Source organism: Penaeus japonicus, unplaced genomic scaffold, assembly GCF_977035675.1.
Source record: "Penaeus japonicus unplaced genomic scaffold, GWHDUDI00000001_assembly GWHDUDI00000021, whole genome shotgun sequence".
Lineage (NCBI taxonomy): Eukaryota > Metazoa > Arthropoda > Malacostraca > Decapoda > Penaeidae > Penaeus > Penaeus japonicus.
In genome coordinates this window covers 18,058,445-18,073,263 of record NW_028234423.1, presented here as the reverse complement: position 1 = coordinate 18,073,263, position 14,819 = coordinate 18,058,445, and the positions used below count along the sequence as shown (strand labels likewise).

Genomic DNA, 14,819 nt, shown 5'->3' with positions numbered 1-14,819 from the left:
CTCTCTCTCCTCCCCCTCCCCCTCCCCCTCCCCATCCCCTTTCCCCCATCTTCTACACCTTCACATACCCCCCATCTTCCTCATCCCCTCCCCCACCCTCCTTCCCCCTCCCCTGCACCATCACTCTCCTTTACCCCCACCCCTCCTATCCCCGTATCACCCCGTGTGCCTCCCCCCGCGCAGAGTGAAGAACGTGCTGCTCCAGTCCAACGCCATCCTGGAGGCCTTCGGGAACGCCAAGACCAACCGCAATGACAACTCCTCCCGCTTCGGCAAGTACATGGACATCAACTTCGACTTCAAGGGCGACCCCATCGGCGGCCACGTGCAGAACTACCTGCTGGAGAAGTCTCGAGTTGTCCTCCAGCAGTCCGGCGAGAGGAACTTCCACTCCTTCTATCAGGTGGGCCTTGAAGCTTGTTTTTTGCGTAATATATTTTCTTTTCCCTTTTTTTTTTAAGATTGTTTTGTTTGCTTATTTGTCTGTTTGTATTATCTGTTTATATATATATTTTTTTTTTCACTTTCTTCATTATAATTATTTTATTTTATTTGTAGTTTTTGTCTGTTTGTTTGTGACTGTGATTGCATGTGTGTCTATCTGTCTGTCTTCCCCAGCAAACCATACCCTAATACCCTTTTCCTCGCTTGCCCCACCCTCACTTCACTTCACATCACATCACATCACCTCACATCACTTGACGACACTTCCCTTCCCGCAGGTCCTCTTCGGCGCGTCGGACTCCGAGCTCTCCAAGCTGAAGCTGAAGCGCGACGTGAACGCCTACCACTACATCCGCCAGGGGGGGACGCCCAGGGTGGACTCCATCGCAGACAAGGTGGACTACAAGGCGTGCCAGGCGGCCTTCAAGACGCTGGGCTTCTCGCCGGAGCAGACGGACGCGATCTGGAGGGTCGTCAGCGCCATCTTGCATCTGGTGGGTTGGCGGTTGAGGCGATGGGGGGTGGGGGGGGGGGGGGGCTGGTAGTTGCTTATTCATTTTGATGATACCAAGCTAAATGGTACTGATTGTTTTCATCTTTTTATAAGAATTGTGATACCAACCTAGGGGGGTTATTACTTAAAAATTAATCTTTACCCACTTTAAAATCACTTTCTTTATTTTTGTAAGAAGGATAATACCAATGTATATCTTATTAATTAAAAGAAAGTCTTTTCGCCCTCTTTATTTTCACTTGTTATTTTTTCGTAATGATGATGATACTACCTTAGATGTTATTCATTAAAAACGATTCCTTATGATGATAATACTAAGCCCTCTCTTTCCACCACAGGGTAACATTGAGTTCACCTCCGGGGGAGACGAGACACAGATCAAGAACCCCAAGGTGGTGAACGACATTGCAGACCTCCTGCGCGTGTCACCCGACCAGGTGACCAAAGCACTGTGCCACCGGGTCATTGCAGCACGAGGCGAGGTCATGGAGAAGCGACACACAGAGAGTGAGGCCAGCTATGGGCGGGATGCCTTTGCAAAGGTCAGCGGATCACACTCTAACTTTCTGTACTCTTTCTTTACTCACTTGGTCAATGAGGGAGTGGAGGGGAGGTGGGGTGGGGGTGAAGTCACCCATTCACTCACTCACTCACTCACTCACTCACTCACCCACTTGGCTAATCACCCACTCACCCCCTCACTGTTTTTCTGTATTGTATGTATTGATAGGCAAGGTTTAGTCAACATATATTACTCAGTAAATACTTAAAGCATTTTCTAAACATGTGTTACACTGAAGAAGAAACAAAGAATGAGCTCAAATAATTTGACCATTCTGGATGGATCATTATCCCTTCAATGTCGTCATCTTGACCGTTTGCAGGCCATCTATGAGCGCCTCTTCTCCTCTATTGTGGAAGGGGTCAACAATGCCATTCAGGTGCGCTTCGAAGGTGCTGAGGCCAAGTACAAGTACAACACCGTCATCGGAGTGCTAGACATCTATGGTTTCGAGATCTTTGACCGCAACAGTTTTGAGCAGTTCTGTATCAATTACTGTAATGAGAAACTGCAACAACTGTTCATTGGTGAGTTGTTTTTATGCTATGATTGGTTTGGTAGATGAAGATGGCCTAGTAACGAAAGGCCAAGCCAGTGTTATCCTTGGCGCAATACTTGGCTGTCTGTATAACCATGTTAACTTTGTAGGAATTTTAGGACATCAAAATGACATATTTACACAGATTAAGGTCTACCTTAAAGTTTGAGTCAGTGTTCTAGACATAAACATATTACCATTGCTAAATTCTCTATCTTTAAGGAATGATCATTCATGTCTGTTCATTTTTTGTCATGGATGTTCAGATTAAGTTGAGTGACAATGAAGTTGCAGTGCATAAAAAATCTTTTATTTTATTACATTGCTACTTATGGTAAAAATGAAAATAATATTAGCTTTTACAAGTGTTCTTTCATTGTTTCATGGTGATATCCTGTATAATGGACAAAAAAATAATTTTATATGTTTTAAAAGTATTTAATTATTTTAATTAGATTTCAATTTATTTATTTGTATTGTTAATTTTTGTGATAGACCTTTCATGATAGGCCTCTTATACCCCTCCTCCTTGTCACTTCTAGAACTGGTGTTGAAGCAGGAGCAGGAAGAGTACAGGAGGGAAGGTATTGCTTGGCAGACCATCGAGTACTTCAATAACCAGATCATTTGTGACCTGGTTGAGCAGTCCCACAAGGGCATCATTGCCATCACAGATGAGGCGTGTCTCAATGTGGGCAGAGTGACAGATGAGGTTAGTAGACTCTGCATTTTATTTCTCTCTCTCTCTCTCTTGCTCTCTCGCTCTCCCTCTCTCTCTCTCTCTCTCTCTCTCTCTCTCTCTCTCTCTCTCTCTCTCTCTCTCTCTCTCTCTCTCTCTCCCTCTCTCTCTCTCTCCCTCTCCCCCCTCTCTCTCTCCCCCCTCCCCTCCCCTCCCCTCCCCTCCCCTCCCCCCTTCACTCTCCCTCTCCCCCCATTCCCCATTACTGAGAGTAGTGAAAAGTTTTGTCCTGCTACATCTATTTTTAATTGTAATCAATAAAACTTAAGTTTGTAATCAAGTCCGCCATTCCTGAACATGAAGGGAATGTTGTTCATCAAACTACCACAAGTCCTGATTTGATGTCCCCTAGTGCATATTGTTGCCTCATGCTGATAGCATTATGTTTCACTACATTATTCCCATATATTTTATTACAGATGCTTCTGGAGGCAATGGAAGGCAAACTCAAAGGACACAAGCACTTCACTACCCGCAAGCTGTCACCCATGGACAAGGAGCTCAAGCACGTTGAAGAGTTTCGCGTCAAGTAAGAATCCTACCTTTGCTGCTGTTGAGTAAATTCAATCTTTTTCATACTTTCTCTTTCAAGTACGAGAATAGGAAACCAGATGAATTGCATTAGCTTACGGAGAGAGGAGGAGGAGAGGTGTTGGCAGTAAAGAACTAATGAAGTTTCACATTGTGGTATTAATGTGCGAGTGTTAGGGATGGAGTGACCAAATGGCCTATTCCCCGTAGGCATTATGCTGGCGACGTGGTGTACAGCATCAAGGGTTTCCTGGAGAAGAACAAAGACACACTCTTCCAGGACTTCAAAAGGCTGATGTACTCCTCTTCAGATCCTGTGATTTCAAGCATGTGGCCGGAGGGTGCCCAGGACATCACTATGGTATGTAAAATTTGCATAAAACTGCTTGATGCTTGTATGAGTGCTATCATCATGAGAGGTGCACATATTAGATTTGATTATATGGATAGGAAATATTTATTTAGTTAAAGGTATTATAATGTAAGAAATGAATCTGAATAGGAAGCTTGTGATTTATTATTGATTTTCCCATTGCAGACCACAAAGAGACCACTTACAGCTGGTACTCTCTTCAAAAACTCAATGATTGCACTTGTAAAGAACCTGGCCTGCAAGGAGCCCTACTATATCCGCTGCATCAAGCCAAATGACCAGAAGTCCCCAGTCATCTTCGATGAGGAACGAGTGACTCATCAGGTGGGTTGTGAATAAGAGTCGGACAATTGTGAATATGAATAATGATATGGGTGTATATATATTTTTTTTATCTTTTTTTTGTGTGTTTGTTTGTTTTTCTTTTTGTTTTGTTTACAGTTTTCTTCTTCTTCTTCATCCTCCTCCTTTTCTCATATGTGTGTCAGATATTGATAGTCCTTTCTTTCGCAGGTCAACTACTTAGGTCTTGTGGAGAATTTACGTGTCAGAAGAGCAGGGTTTGCATACAGACAAAGTTATGATCGGTTCTTAAGAAGGTAAGCTGATCTAGCATCATATCTTATTTGCAGAGTAATAAACCAATTGATCAGAGTCAGTTCACCCTCTTTTAATTATGATTGAGTCAAGTGTACTTAGAAGGAGAGAAGCCAGTGTATTTTGGAAGATGTACAATGAAGCCTTTGTGTCCTCTTGCAGATACAAGATGATATCCCAATACACATGGCCCAACTTCCATGGGGGCACAGACCGTGAGGGTACCAAGATCCTGGTGGAGGAACAAGGCTTCAGCAATGATGTCAAGTACGGAAACACCAAGATCTTTGTCCGGTCTCCACAGACGCTCTTCGCCCTGGAGCAGGTAGCAATCTAAAACTGTATTGAGTCAGAGGATGTGAGGATTAGGTTACATTGTGGTTTTGGCTGATCATGTTCAATAGAAAGAAAAAGAAAAAAAAAAGGAAATGAAATGGTCTGTTTAATTTATTCATTAATTTTGTGCAGTTCCATTGTCCTATGCTCAAAGTTTAATAAGGATCCTCCAATGATCTTGTTTAAACTCTGTCTTTAGCAATTCAAATCATGTATTTTATTGTAAACCAATGCAACCCTATTAACAGCATGAACTGGAAAGAAACAACTGCTTCTAACAATATTTTTTTCCCTCTCCTTGCCTTCCTTGTCTACAGGCAAGAGCAAAGTTGATTCCAGGCATCGTGATCTTCTTGCAAAAGATGTGGAGAGGAGCTCTGTGCAGAATGCGCTACAGACGAATGTGCGCAGCCCTGACCATCATGCGTCATTACAGACTTTACAAGATGAGGTCATACATGCTTGAGCTCCACCGAGTGTTCAGGTGAGGTTTCCTATCTTTTTTGCTTTGCTGCTTGATAGCTGAGATTTTTTTTTTCATACATGTTGATCTGTTTTGTTAAAGCAAAAGGTTGTTATTCTTAGTGTTCTTTAAGTTAAGGTTTAATGTTCATTTATTATGTTTCTGTATATACTTCATTTTTTTTTTTCTCTTATGATTTACCTAAAAATTACTAGATTTTACTCTTGAAACATGAATAGCTGAATAACTGAAAAACATGTTTCTAAATGATGTTAGGGCACGTCGAGGCTTGCCCGATATCAGCAGTGGCTCGCAGGACTATTTGGGTAACAGCCCAAAGTAAGACACAAAATGGCGTACCTACATTAATCGTTATCCAGAGTGCACCCAGATTAGAACAAAATTCCTCTTGTCTCACCCCATGATACTTTCCTATTTGTTTTATGACTCGGGGGCATCATTCATTCATGACTGCCGCAGGGAGATGGTTGCCCTGGTTGTACCTTATCATTTTTATTGTCAATGTTGAAGTAAAAAAAAAGGCATGAGTGAGTATGGCTACTTTTACTGCAAGGTAATTTTAACATTTTGATGGTATGATCTTCATCAGATCCATATGTGTCTGAAATAAAGATAACACTGAAATGTTAAATATACATGTTGTCTCGTGAAAGTATTCATGCTCTCTCATACCTTTTTCAACAGAAGAGAGTGCATGAACAAATCCTTGTTTCTTACAGCATTGTAGTGGACAATCGCACTGATAGGTGAAGTTCCTTTAGTGATAGTAATATCCTGTATTATGTTTAGAATATTTGTCCATATCTATATAGGATTACTCCTTCATGGTGAGATGAATATAATATGTATCTTCAATTAATGTTTTACCTTTAATGTACTGTGAAAACACCTAGATCACTGGATGGAATGACAGTGAATTTTATGAGTAGTCTTGACACAACCTGTATTTACAAGTGTTAAATTATATTTACCTCTTTATTTTCTCTTTATTACTGTAATTGATTTTTTATATGTTAGAAATATTAATTAAAATGAACATAAAAAAAGAAAAGAGTAAGCCATATTTCTCACTATAACAGCATCAGATAAGATCAATTTCTAGATATGCAAATACCTCCTAAACCACAGCCTCATGTCTAACCATGGACCACAACTTGCAGGAATGTGCGGCAGATGCAAGACTACGGGAAGCACGTCCGCTGGCCAGCTCCCCCCATGGTGTTGAGGTCGATGGTGTCAGATTTCCAGAGCATCCACAACCGTTGGCGAGCCCACATGATCCTGTCCAACGTGCCCAAGTCGGACTGGCCTCAGCTCAGGATCAAGGTGCGGAGCTCGGCAATTCTGTTTGCAGTGAACGGAATTAGGAGAGCGTTGATTTTCAGCAGACAGGATTTTTTTTTATGTATATGGATAGGGGTAGAATGTTAATGACTGACTGGGTTTTTTTCACTCAGCTGGAAAGTGCATCCATTCCTGCTTGAGAATATGTGTGTTTGGATGAATGTGTATGAATCCTTGTTTTTCTTACCTCTCTTCCCCCTTTTTTTGTTATTGAACCTTCTAACCTTCATTTGAATATGTATAGGAGACTGTATTTTACATATTGCTAGCTTTTGAATGAAAGGGCATTTATTGTAGACACCCTAAATATCAGCCTTGACTCTTGCAGGTGATCGCTGGAGACGTCCTCATGGGGAAGCGAGCAGACTGGGGTGTGCGAGAGACATGGGAAGGGAACTACTTGGCGTCCACGAGAGAAAACCCAGATTCCTCTGCGTTCCAGTCGGCGGTCAAGAACATGAGGAACAAAGATGGGTTTAGGGAGGTGAGTAATGATTATTGAAAGTTGCTGATTCGGTATTGAAATTTACATATTTTATAATTTCTGCAATCATGGCACTCAGACTCACTTGGTTTGGAAAGCCAATATGGATGGGCAGTTAAGTGAATGGTGGAAGGTGGGAGGACTACTGAGAAATAATTTACACTTGATTTAGACAGGTTTGTTTATTATGGATAATATGGACAACCAGAGGACTACCTTTTATTATCATTAGAATTATTATTATTATTGTTATGATTATTATTTTTATTATTATTGTTATGATTATTATTTTTATTATTAGCATTAATATTATTAATTTTTTATTTTTATTTTTATTTTTTGTAGGTGTTGTTCTCAAGTTTGGTGAGGAAGATCAACAGGAACGACAAGATGTCTGAGCGAGCCATCCTGGTGACGGACAGACAGATCTACAAACTGCACAGCAAGACTTTCAAGCCTTTGAGATCCCCCATTCCCATCCTGGAGGTGAGAATTTATGTTGTCTCGTTATTGGTATTTTATCACCCTCGACTTTTCTTAATTTCCTGTAACAACTTTTTTTCCTCTCCTTCTCTCTCTCTATCTTCTCTTTCTTTCTGTCACTCTTTGGCTTTCTGCCTCTCTCTCTCTCTCTCTACCTATATTTGCATAATATAGATATATTTTCACAGTCTATTTGTCTAATATAACTACATTGCCTGTTTGTAAATAACTTTTCACCAAGATCTGGATCAGGAGTTTCACCAGCCTTAGAGTTTCCTAATAACCCCATTATTTTCTCATTAATAACAATGACTGCCCCAACACAGGTGAGTGGGATCAGCGTGAGCCCAGGTCAAGACCAGCTGGTAATCATCCACCTGCGGGGAGGTAACGACTTCGTGGTCTCGCTGATGTCGCAGTCTAACGCCAACAGAGTGGGAGAGTTGACAGGACTTCTCCTTCGGCAGTACCAGCTGTGAGTTGTTGCGATGCAGTTGCAGCGTTTCTTAAGGCAATCCTTCATTGACCTTTTCACTGGAGGGTCTAAAGGGAATAGGGCTTTTCAGTGTTAGTTTTTCTCTTAGTTAGTTAGTTTTAGATTGGTCATTTTAGTGAAGAACTCTCAGTGTTATCCAGTGTTCACGATTAAGTCTTATAAAGTAAGGTCCATGCAAGTTGGATTGTTGCATAGGTGTTATTATGTAGTAGTAAAAAGTGGATTTACTACAACTTTGATAAGTAATCAGAGTTGTTTCTTTTTCGCAGTCTGAATCGTGCTGACTTACGTGTTGTAGTGGCTGGAACTCTGCAGTGCATGCTGGGAAACAAGTCACGCATGATTACAGTTGAGGAAACAAATATCGGAACTTTCCCAGCATTTAGGTAAGTATTTCTGCATATCTTAACCCACTAGATAGTTGGGTATGGTTACATTAAGCTTTAAAAAAAATCTATAAATAGACAAAAGGACAGAGTTCAAGTTGGTTTTGATTCCGTCTTTTATCTGTGATATATTTATCATGATTATAGTTGTACCCTCAAATGTTTTCACAGTCATATATGAGAAGTTACTGCAAAATACCCAGCTTTGCGGGCAGTCGTTTTAAAGCTACAGTTTATTCTTAATATTGTAATCTCTTGGATTTTTACTTTAAGTAATGGACAATATATTGCATAACTAAATTTTATATTCCAGCCAATATCCATCCTTTTCACAGTCTAATGTGCACTCTTGTTCTGTATCAATTGCAGGAAGGGCACAAAGCGAGGTGAGCTCGTCTACTCGTGGCCAGAGTCCCTCAACAAGGACCTCCCTCCGCCACCTCAGACGAGCCTCCACCGCCAGGCTCCCAGCCCCCCCTCAAGGCCCCCGCCAGGAGCCAATGGCTACGGTAACGGCAATGAGCACGGCTACGGCAATGGACACATCAAGGGTGGCGGCTACCACAATGTTGACAGGAACAGCAACGGGAACGGCCACGTCTATGCCAACACACGGAGATACTGAGCTCAGACTGACACCCTTCAAGGAGAGAAGATGGTGGCTGATGTTTTTTTTTTTTCGTGGAGTGAAGATATTAAAGTGTGCCTTATTTTCATAATATGTATAGCCCCTTCACTAGAGACTTTACCTAAGCTGATTCCTATCTCTTGCTGAATTATTTTCCCAATTGACATGATTCTTTGGGATTTTTCTATGGAACCCCATTTTTTAATTTTCTCTTTTTTTTTTCTTTTTTTTTTATTGTAAAATATGTCTTTTCCAGAAACCTTCCCTTTGTCTGTATGCCATGAGAGTGTTCTATTTCTAAATTTCATATCTAATGAGTTCTGTTTGGTAAGATGATTTGATGTGTGCTATACTACCCTGTAAAGCTTGTAAACCACCAGTATATTTGTTTACAGCACAGGTGGTGGTTTGTATTATGTGTTTGTACATACGTAGACGTAGGAATTAAAAGGATTCGATTTTTACTTTTAAGTATTTCTCAATTTAGTGTATTTATTTGTCTTTTTTTTAAAGAAGTACATGAATGTTTGTCGAAACAGTGTCTCTGAAGGAGAGACCTTACTATATATTGTTGGTCCAAGAACCAGCTGATTCCAAATTTGGGACCAAGTCACGTGTTTTATGGGAGAAACTGGGGTATAAACTGATTGATTTGATATAACCATTATTACACATTAGCATTTATTTTTTGTGTTATATTTTCCTCTTCATGGCTTATGCATTTTTTGTATTCCATATATTTGATTCATTCACCATTTACTAGTGCTGGTCATGTCTTTCCATAATACTGTGCTATACACTGCATTTCTCTTTGTTAAAATGATATGGAGGAAGCCATCCTATAGTTGCTATAGGATGAAGCTTTTAGTGTTTTACTTGCAGTCCAGAGACAGGTCAAGTTGTTTTAGACCTATTTTAGAGATGTAGTATTATATATAGCTGCTAGCTAGCATGTTTTTGTAAACAGGAGTCATAGCAGATTTTTTTTTTTCATCATTACTATCAATATATATATTTTTTTCTAATCTGTCTTATTCTTGTAATTATTTTCCTTACAAAGATACTGCTGTCAACTGCTATTTCGACTCGCTTCCCATTAGTCCTAAAGCAATTTATATGCAAATGTAGTCATTAGAGGTTATTGATTTCCTTGCAGGCATTTGCAAAGCTATCAATGGCAGTGCATAATAGGTCAGTCATACTTGAGTCGTTAGTGTTAGGGAGATTGTGAGAGAGAGAGAGACAGAGAAATAGTTGTTGGATTATTTTGCAATTTTTCATTGGTTGAAGACGTAGTGGATAGGTAGGTCATGAAGGTGGATTAATAGTGGAGAGTTCCCTTAGTAAGAATGAAAAGTTAATGGTACTTAAATAACATAGGAGAGTTAGTTACATATTTTACAACTTGTATTTACTTTTTTTTTTTCTTTATTTGAGAATTGAACTTTATTTTTTCTTGTGTGTGGTTCTGAACATTCTCTTTTTTTAGAATGTATATTTCCTTTTATCTGTACTTTTTGTGTAGAAAGTAGATGCTATATGACCTTTTTAATACAGAGAAGTGTATTGCAGAAAAATATATTGAACTGTTGCACTAAAGTTTTAGATTAGATAAAGGCAAAGTGACCCAAGGTATGAAGTTAGGTATCTTCTGTTTGCTTTAGGAATTTAATCAAAATGTTTTATATTCCATTAGATAAATTGCATTTGTTACCATTTTTCCCCAAATGGGTTTATGAACTGAATTCTTTTTTTATGAACTGATTTTTTTTTTTTTTTCTCAAGTCAACTACTATTCCTCAGAAATGTATTACCAAGTACTTATGGTTGCAATGAGGGACTGTACAGCTTATCTCAGCTTTAAACTACAGGATCAGGAAGCTCGGAAAAGTGACAAGGGTACTTAACACTTTATCTGGTCTCTTGTGTAAGATGTGTGGTATGATATATATGCACTGAATGGGTTTCACAGACAAAAAGAAAAAGAAAAAAAAAGTGCTTGCTGATGTTAAAGAGTGAAAGTAAAGCAACAAAAATTATCCTACACGAGTGTGTGAATTTATAATTATGTGCCATTTCTTTAGGGGGAGGGGTGGGGTGGGGGGGACCAGGGAGTGAAGGGTTTGACACATCAATTTGCAATATTGCTTGAGAAATTCCCTCAGTCTTTGAGGAATGATTATGTGTTGTATTTTAGAGAACCACATTGTGAAATCCCCATTTTATTCTTTTATGGTATTAGTGTGGTTTGCCTAATCACTATTCATGTACAGGACATTTTCTTTCATAGGTTAGGTGACTAACGAAAGCTTTTTTTAATATTCTATTTTGTTTTTTTGAAACACAGTTGATGTGAGGAACACTATGCAAATAGAATATCCATAATCATACAAGATGTATACATAGATATGCACACACAAATACACCCACACACAGACATATATGTACACACACATATCCTTCTATGCCCATACACATCCAAGCAAGGGTTTGTGAATTATATTATCTATTAACAGAGCAATGTGTGAAAGACAGCCATAATGCTCTTATTCCACCACTGACCAGATGCAGGGCATTAATGATGCCTTAACAAGCTGTATGCGGAGACAACAGACACTTTTTGAGTGTTGGCTGTTTTGTTGAAATTTTGTATATTACATGGATATTTGTGAATAAAAGTGTCTGTGTAATGTTCTTATTTTATCTACTGAAATACCCAAATTAGATTATATACCTTTTGACAAATCCTATTACAATCCTACTTATTTTACAAGCAGGATTTAAAAGAAAATTAGTGGTTATTTGATGGAGAGTTTCTCAGCAAACAAACAAACAAACAAAAAAGACTTTTCCTATTTATTCAGTTTTTCATGAAGTGTAACAGAACTAATTTGACATTTTTCTGTTGCTTTGGATAAAGGAAGTTGCATATGACATTAACTAACAAAAAATTGCATTATTGACATGCATACAAAAAAAAAATATGAATGAGAATCAGTTGTTTCTCGACGTAGGATACCCATGTTTCAATGTTGAAAAAAAACATACATAATAATTGACTCGCTTATATCTTTATTATTGCTATTGGTAATTATATTTCCTAATATTGACAAAAAAAAACATTAATCCAGTGAAAATTACAGAAATCACCTATATTGTTACATAAAAGAAATAACGGATGAAGCATTTTGATTTCTGGACATCGCATCACAAAAATAGAACCATGGAGCCAAAAAATAAAGAATGTGATCTACCTCTATCCTTTTTTTTATTTCTTATACCGTAACTAATTGACTAAGAATAGCAATCTTCTGCGCATGAGTTTTCCCGAGTTAACGATGGGTATTTTTGGCAACGATTGATTTTTTTTGGGTGAATAAAATGCCAGACCCAAATTATATTAATCTCTTTGTTAAATTTGCAACCTTTTGGTACAGTTCCAAAGTTATTGCATACTGAATATAGTAAAGAATACGATCTCTACACTGCTGATGTAATACTTTCCAAAAGGAGATCAAATATTACCGCAGTAAAAGTTTTCCATGGAAGAGCATCTTTGAAAAAAAAAAATCCTGTATATTTAAAGCTATGATATTTTATAGTGAAAGTTGTCACTGTCACTGCTTGCACGAAGGAAATATCCATTGTCATATCAAATTTAAAATTCATAAGAAATAATTCAAAATATGCGTTTACCTGAAATGCCATTTAACACTTAGGGAAGGTCTACAAAAGGCCTAAATGGTCTGAAAATATGTGAAACAATACAGAAACAGAATTCAATAGTTGGTTTCAACATGTAATATGCTTTGTATAATAGAGAAAATTAGACTTTTTCAAAATCCACAGAAAACTGAATATCTGCTTAAATCTCACACACACACACACCAAAGTTTAAATTTAGAAAAAGTTGTGCAACAATGTAGCTGAGCTGTTGCCAGGCAATCGAGATGCGAGGCGCACAACGCTCGACGCTGCGACATTTTTTGTTGTTGCTGAAACTGTAGCGAGGAATTGGCGGGAATCACAGCAGAGAGAATTGTTCTCGTGTTGGTGGGCGATTATGCATCAAACACACACGCACACGCACACGCACACGCACACGTACACGCACACACACAATTACACATACACAATCACACACACACACACACACACACACACACACACACACACACACACACACACACACACACACACACACACACACACACACACACACCCCGAGATGCGTAATATACCGGCCATTTCTCCCTCCACATTTATAAAATCGCTATGCATCACAGGAAACCTATTACTTGGAGGGTACAGGCCGGTTTCGCACTACCCATTGCACAAGTTGGAGTTGCAACGGCTGGACTTCAACCAACAATTTGAGTATTCGTCCAAGTTTCTATTAATAAACCCATTTCGCCGTAGACTGACTGGTCGGGGTTTTGTAAGCGATACTTCAGTGATGAATAATTACCTCACACAAGACTTCACGTCAGTCTACCAGTAAGTAGCAAAACCTCTTCCTGTTCTGCGAAACACATTAGCGCAGTAGAAGTTTGGTTAATGCAAAGCTTCAAGTTCACAATTCTCTGCGGCAACAAACTCATTTTGATCTCATTTACAGGTATGGAGTAATTCGTTTTTTTTGTTGTTGTTTTTTCACTATAAGGGGCTCTGAGGGTTAAATGTTGAAACGTTTTGTTTTTCTATAACAGTGACATTTACTTACAGCGTAAAACATTATGATGGTTGTTAGCGATATTCCAAATTTTCTTTGACATATCGAGAGTTTCATAAGAAGTTTTATATATTCTTGTGCGCTTCCGAAATTCCATGTACTTGTCCATGCAGAATAAATCCGACAATTAAGCAATTATTTTTAACACTACCAATTTTGATTAATAGTATATGATAATGAAAACAAGAATGTCATGTATTTCTTACTACGTCTCTTTACTCTTTTCCAACACACACACACACACACACACACACACACAAACCACACACGCAAACAAACTTGTGTCAGAGCCCGCCCGCATACGATTGTGAAGCAAACCGTGTAAGATGAAAGTGTGGTCCATCATCCATCATGGCGACGAATGAAGAGGGAATTACAGTGCATTTAGATATCTTGTGATTTCATTAATCTTTGTAATTACTTCAGTTTAAACTCATAGCGTGTAATAAGTCCATTATTATATGAAATATGCTATAATCGTTAATGATACATATGTTTTTGTTATATAGATCTAATTCCATTTCAGAATAAATAGTAACATTAGTTGAAAGTGCAGTCTTCCTTATTATATTCTTTCTGCAAGCTAAATTCGCCGAAGAACGGCATATTTATCACACACACACATTAACTTATATTTTTCTTCTTCGTCTTGCCTTTCCTTTATTCTTTTAATGCAATATAAAAAGGTCCCTGGACCAATGAAAAAGATAATGAAGCCATAATGTTAAAGGAAAAAAAAATAAAGCAATTAAAAACTGAGGGTTCGAATCTTGCCCACGGTCCAAGTTTGTGAAGTTGTCCACTGGTCGCAAGGGTCTTTCACTTCCAGATCCAAAATCCATCGACTTTGGATCTTGGCACAAAATCGAATATGAAAAAAGACAGTATTCGCCTAAGTACGTTACAGTTTGTTCTTTTGCATTTTAATTTTGCCCATTCGAACCGGGGTCGTGTCGTTCACGTCAGAATTTTTCAGAATTTTGCCAAGGGCCAGGTGACGCGAAGGTACCGAATTGGGTAAATCTATATATATATTTTTTTTAAAGAGTTTTTTATTATTGTTTTAACAGTCACACTTAGAATGGTAGTTATATTTATTGACTGGGGATGGAAATTGTCATTAAGATTACCATAATTACCGTAATATT

The 14,819-nt window shown here is 38.6% G+C and overlaps 1 protein-coding gene across 1 annotated transcript in view; it reads left to right on the top strand.

Moving 5' to 3' along the window:
* The window catches only part of Myo31DF (Unconventional myosin ID), a 91,235-nt gene extending 79,606 nt beyond the window's left edge, over window positions 1-11,629 (top strand). The window contains exons 4-20 of the mRNA XM_043009981.2: window positions 184-403; window positions 723-938; window positions 1,297-1,500; window positions 1,843-2,047; window positions 2,601-2,770; window positions 3,217-3,326; window positions 3,539-3,689; window positions 3,867-4,025; window positions 4,215-4,300; window positions 4,461-4,623; window positions 4,952-5,118; window positions 6,279-6,444; window positions 6,791-6,946; window positions 7,292-7,432; window positions 7,756-7,904; window positions 8,195-8,311; window positions 8,681-11,629. Coding sequence (XP_042865915.1) covers window positions 184-403; window positions 723-938; window positions 1,297-1,500; window positions 1,843-2,047; window positions 2,601-2,770; window positions 3,217-3,326; window positions 3,539-3,689; window positions 3,867-4,025; window positions 4,215-4,300; window positions 4,461-4,623; window positions 4,952-5,118; window positions 6,279-6,444; window positions 6,791-6,946; window positions 7,292-7,432; window positions 7,756-7,904; window positions 8,195-8,311; window positions 8,681-8,936 — 2,836 coding nt within the window. The 3' untranslated portion in view covers window positions 8,937-11,629. The remainder of the gene's footprint in view (window positions 1-183; window positions 404-722; window positions 939-1,296; window positions 1,501-1,842; window positions 2,048-2,600; window positions 2,771-3,216; window positions 3,327-3,538; window positions 3,690-3,866; window positions 4,026-4,214; window positions 4,301-4,460; window positions 4,624-4,951; window positions 5,119-6,278; window positions 6,445-6,790; window positions 6,947-7,291; window positions 7,433-7,755; window positions 7,905-8,194; window positions 8,312-8,680) is intronic.
* Window positions 11,630-14,819: the final 3,190 nt, after the last annotated feature.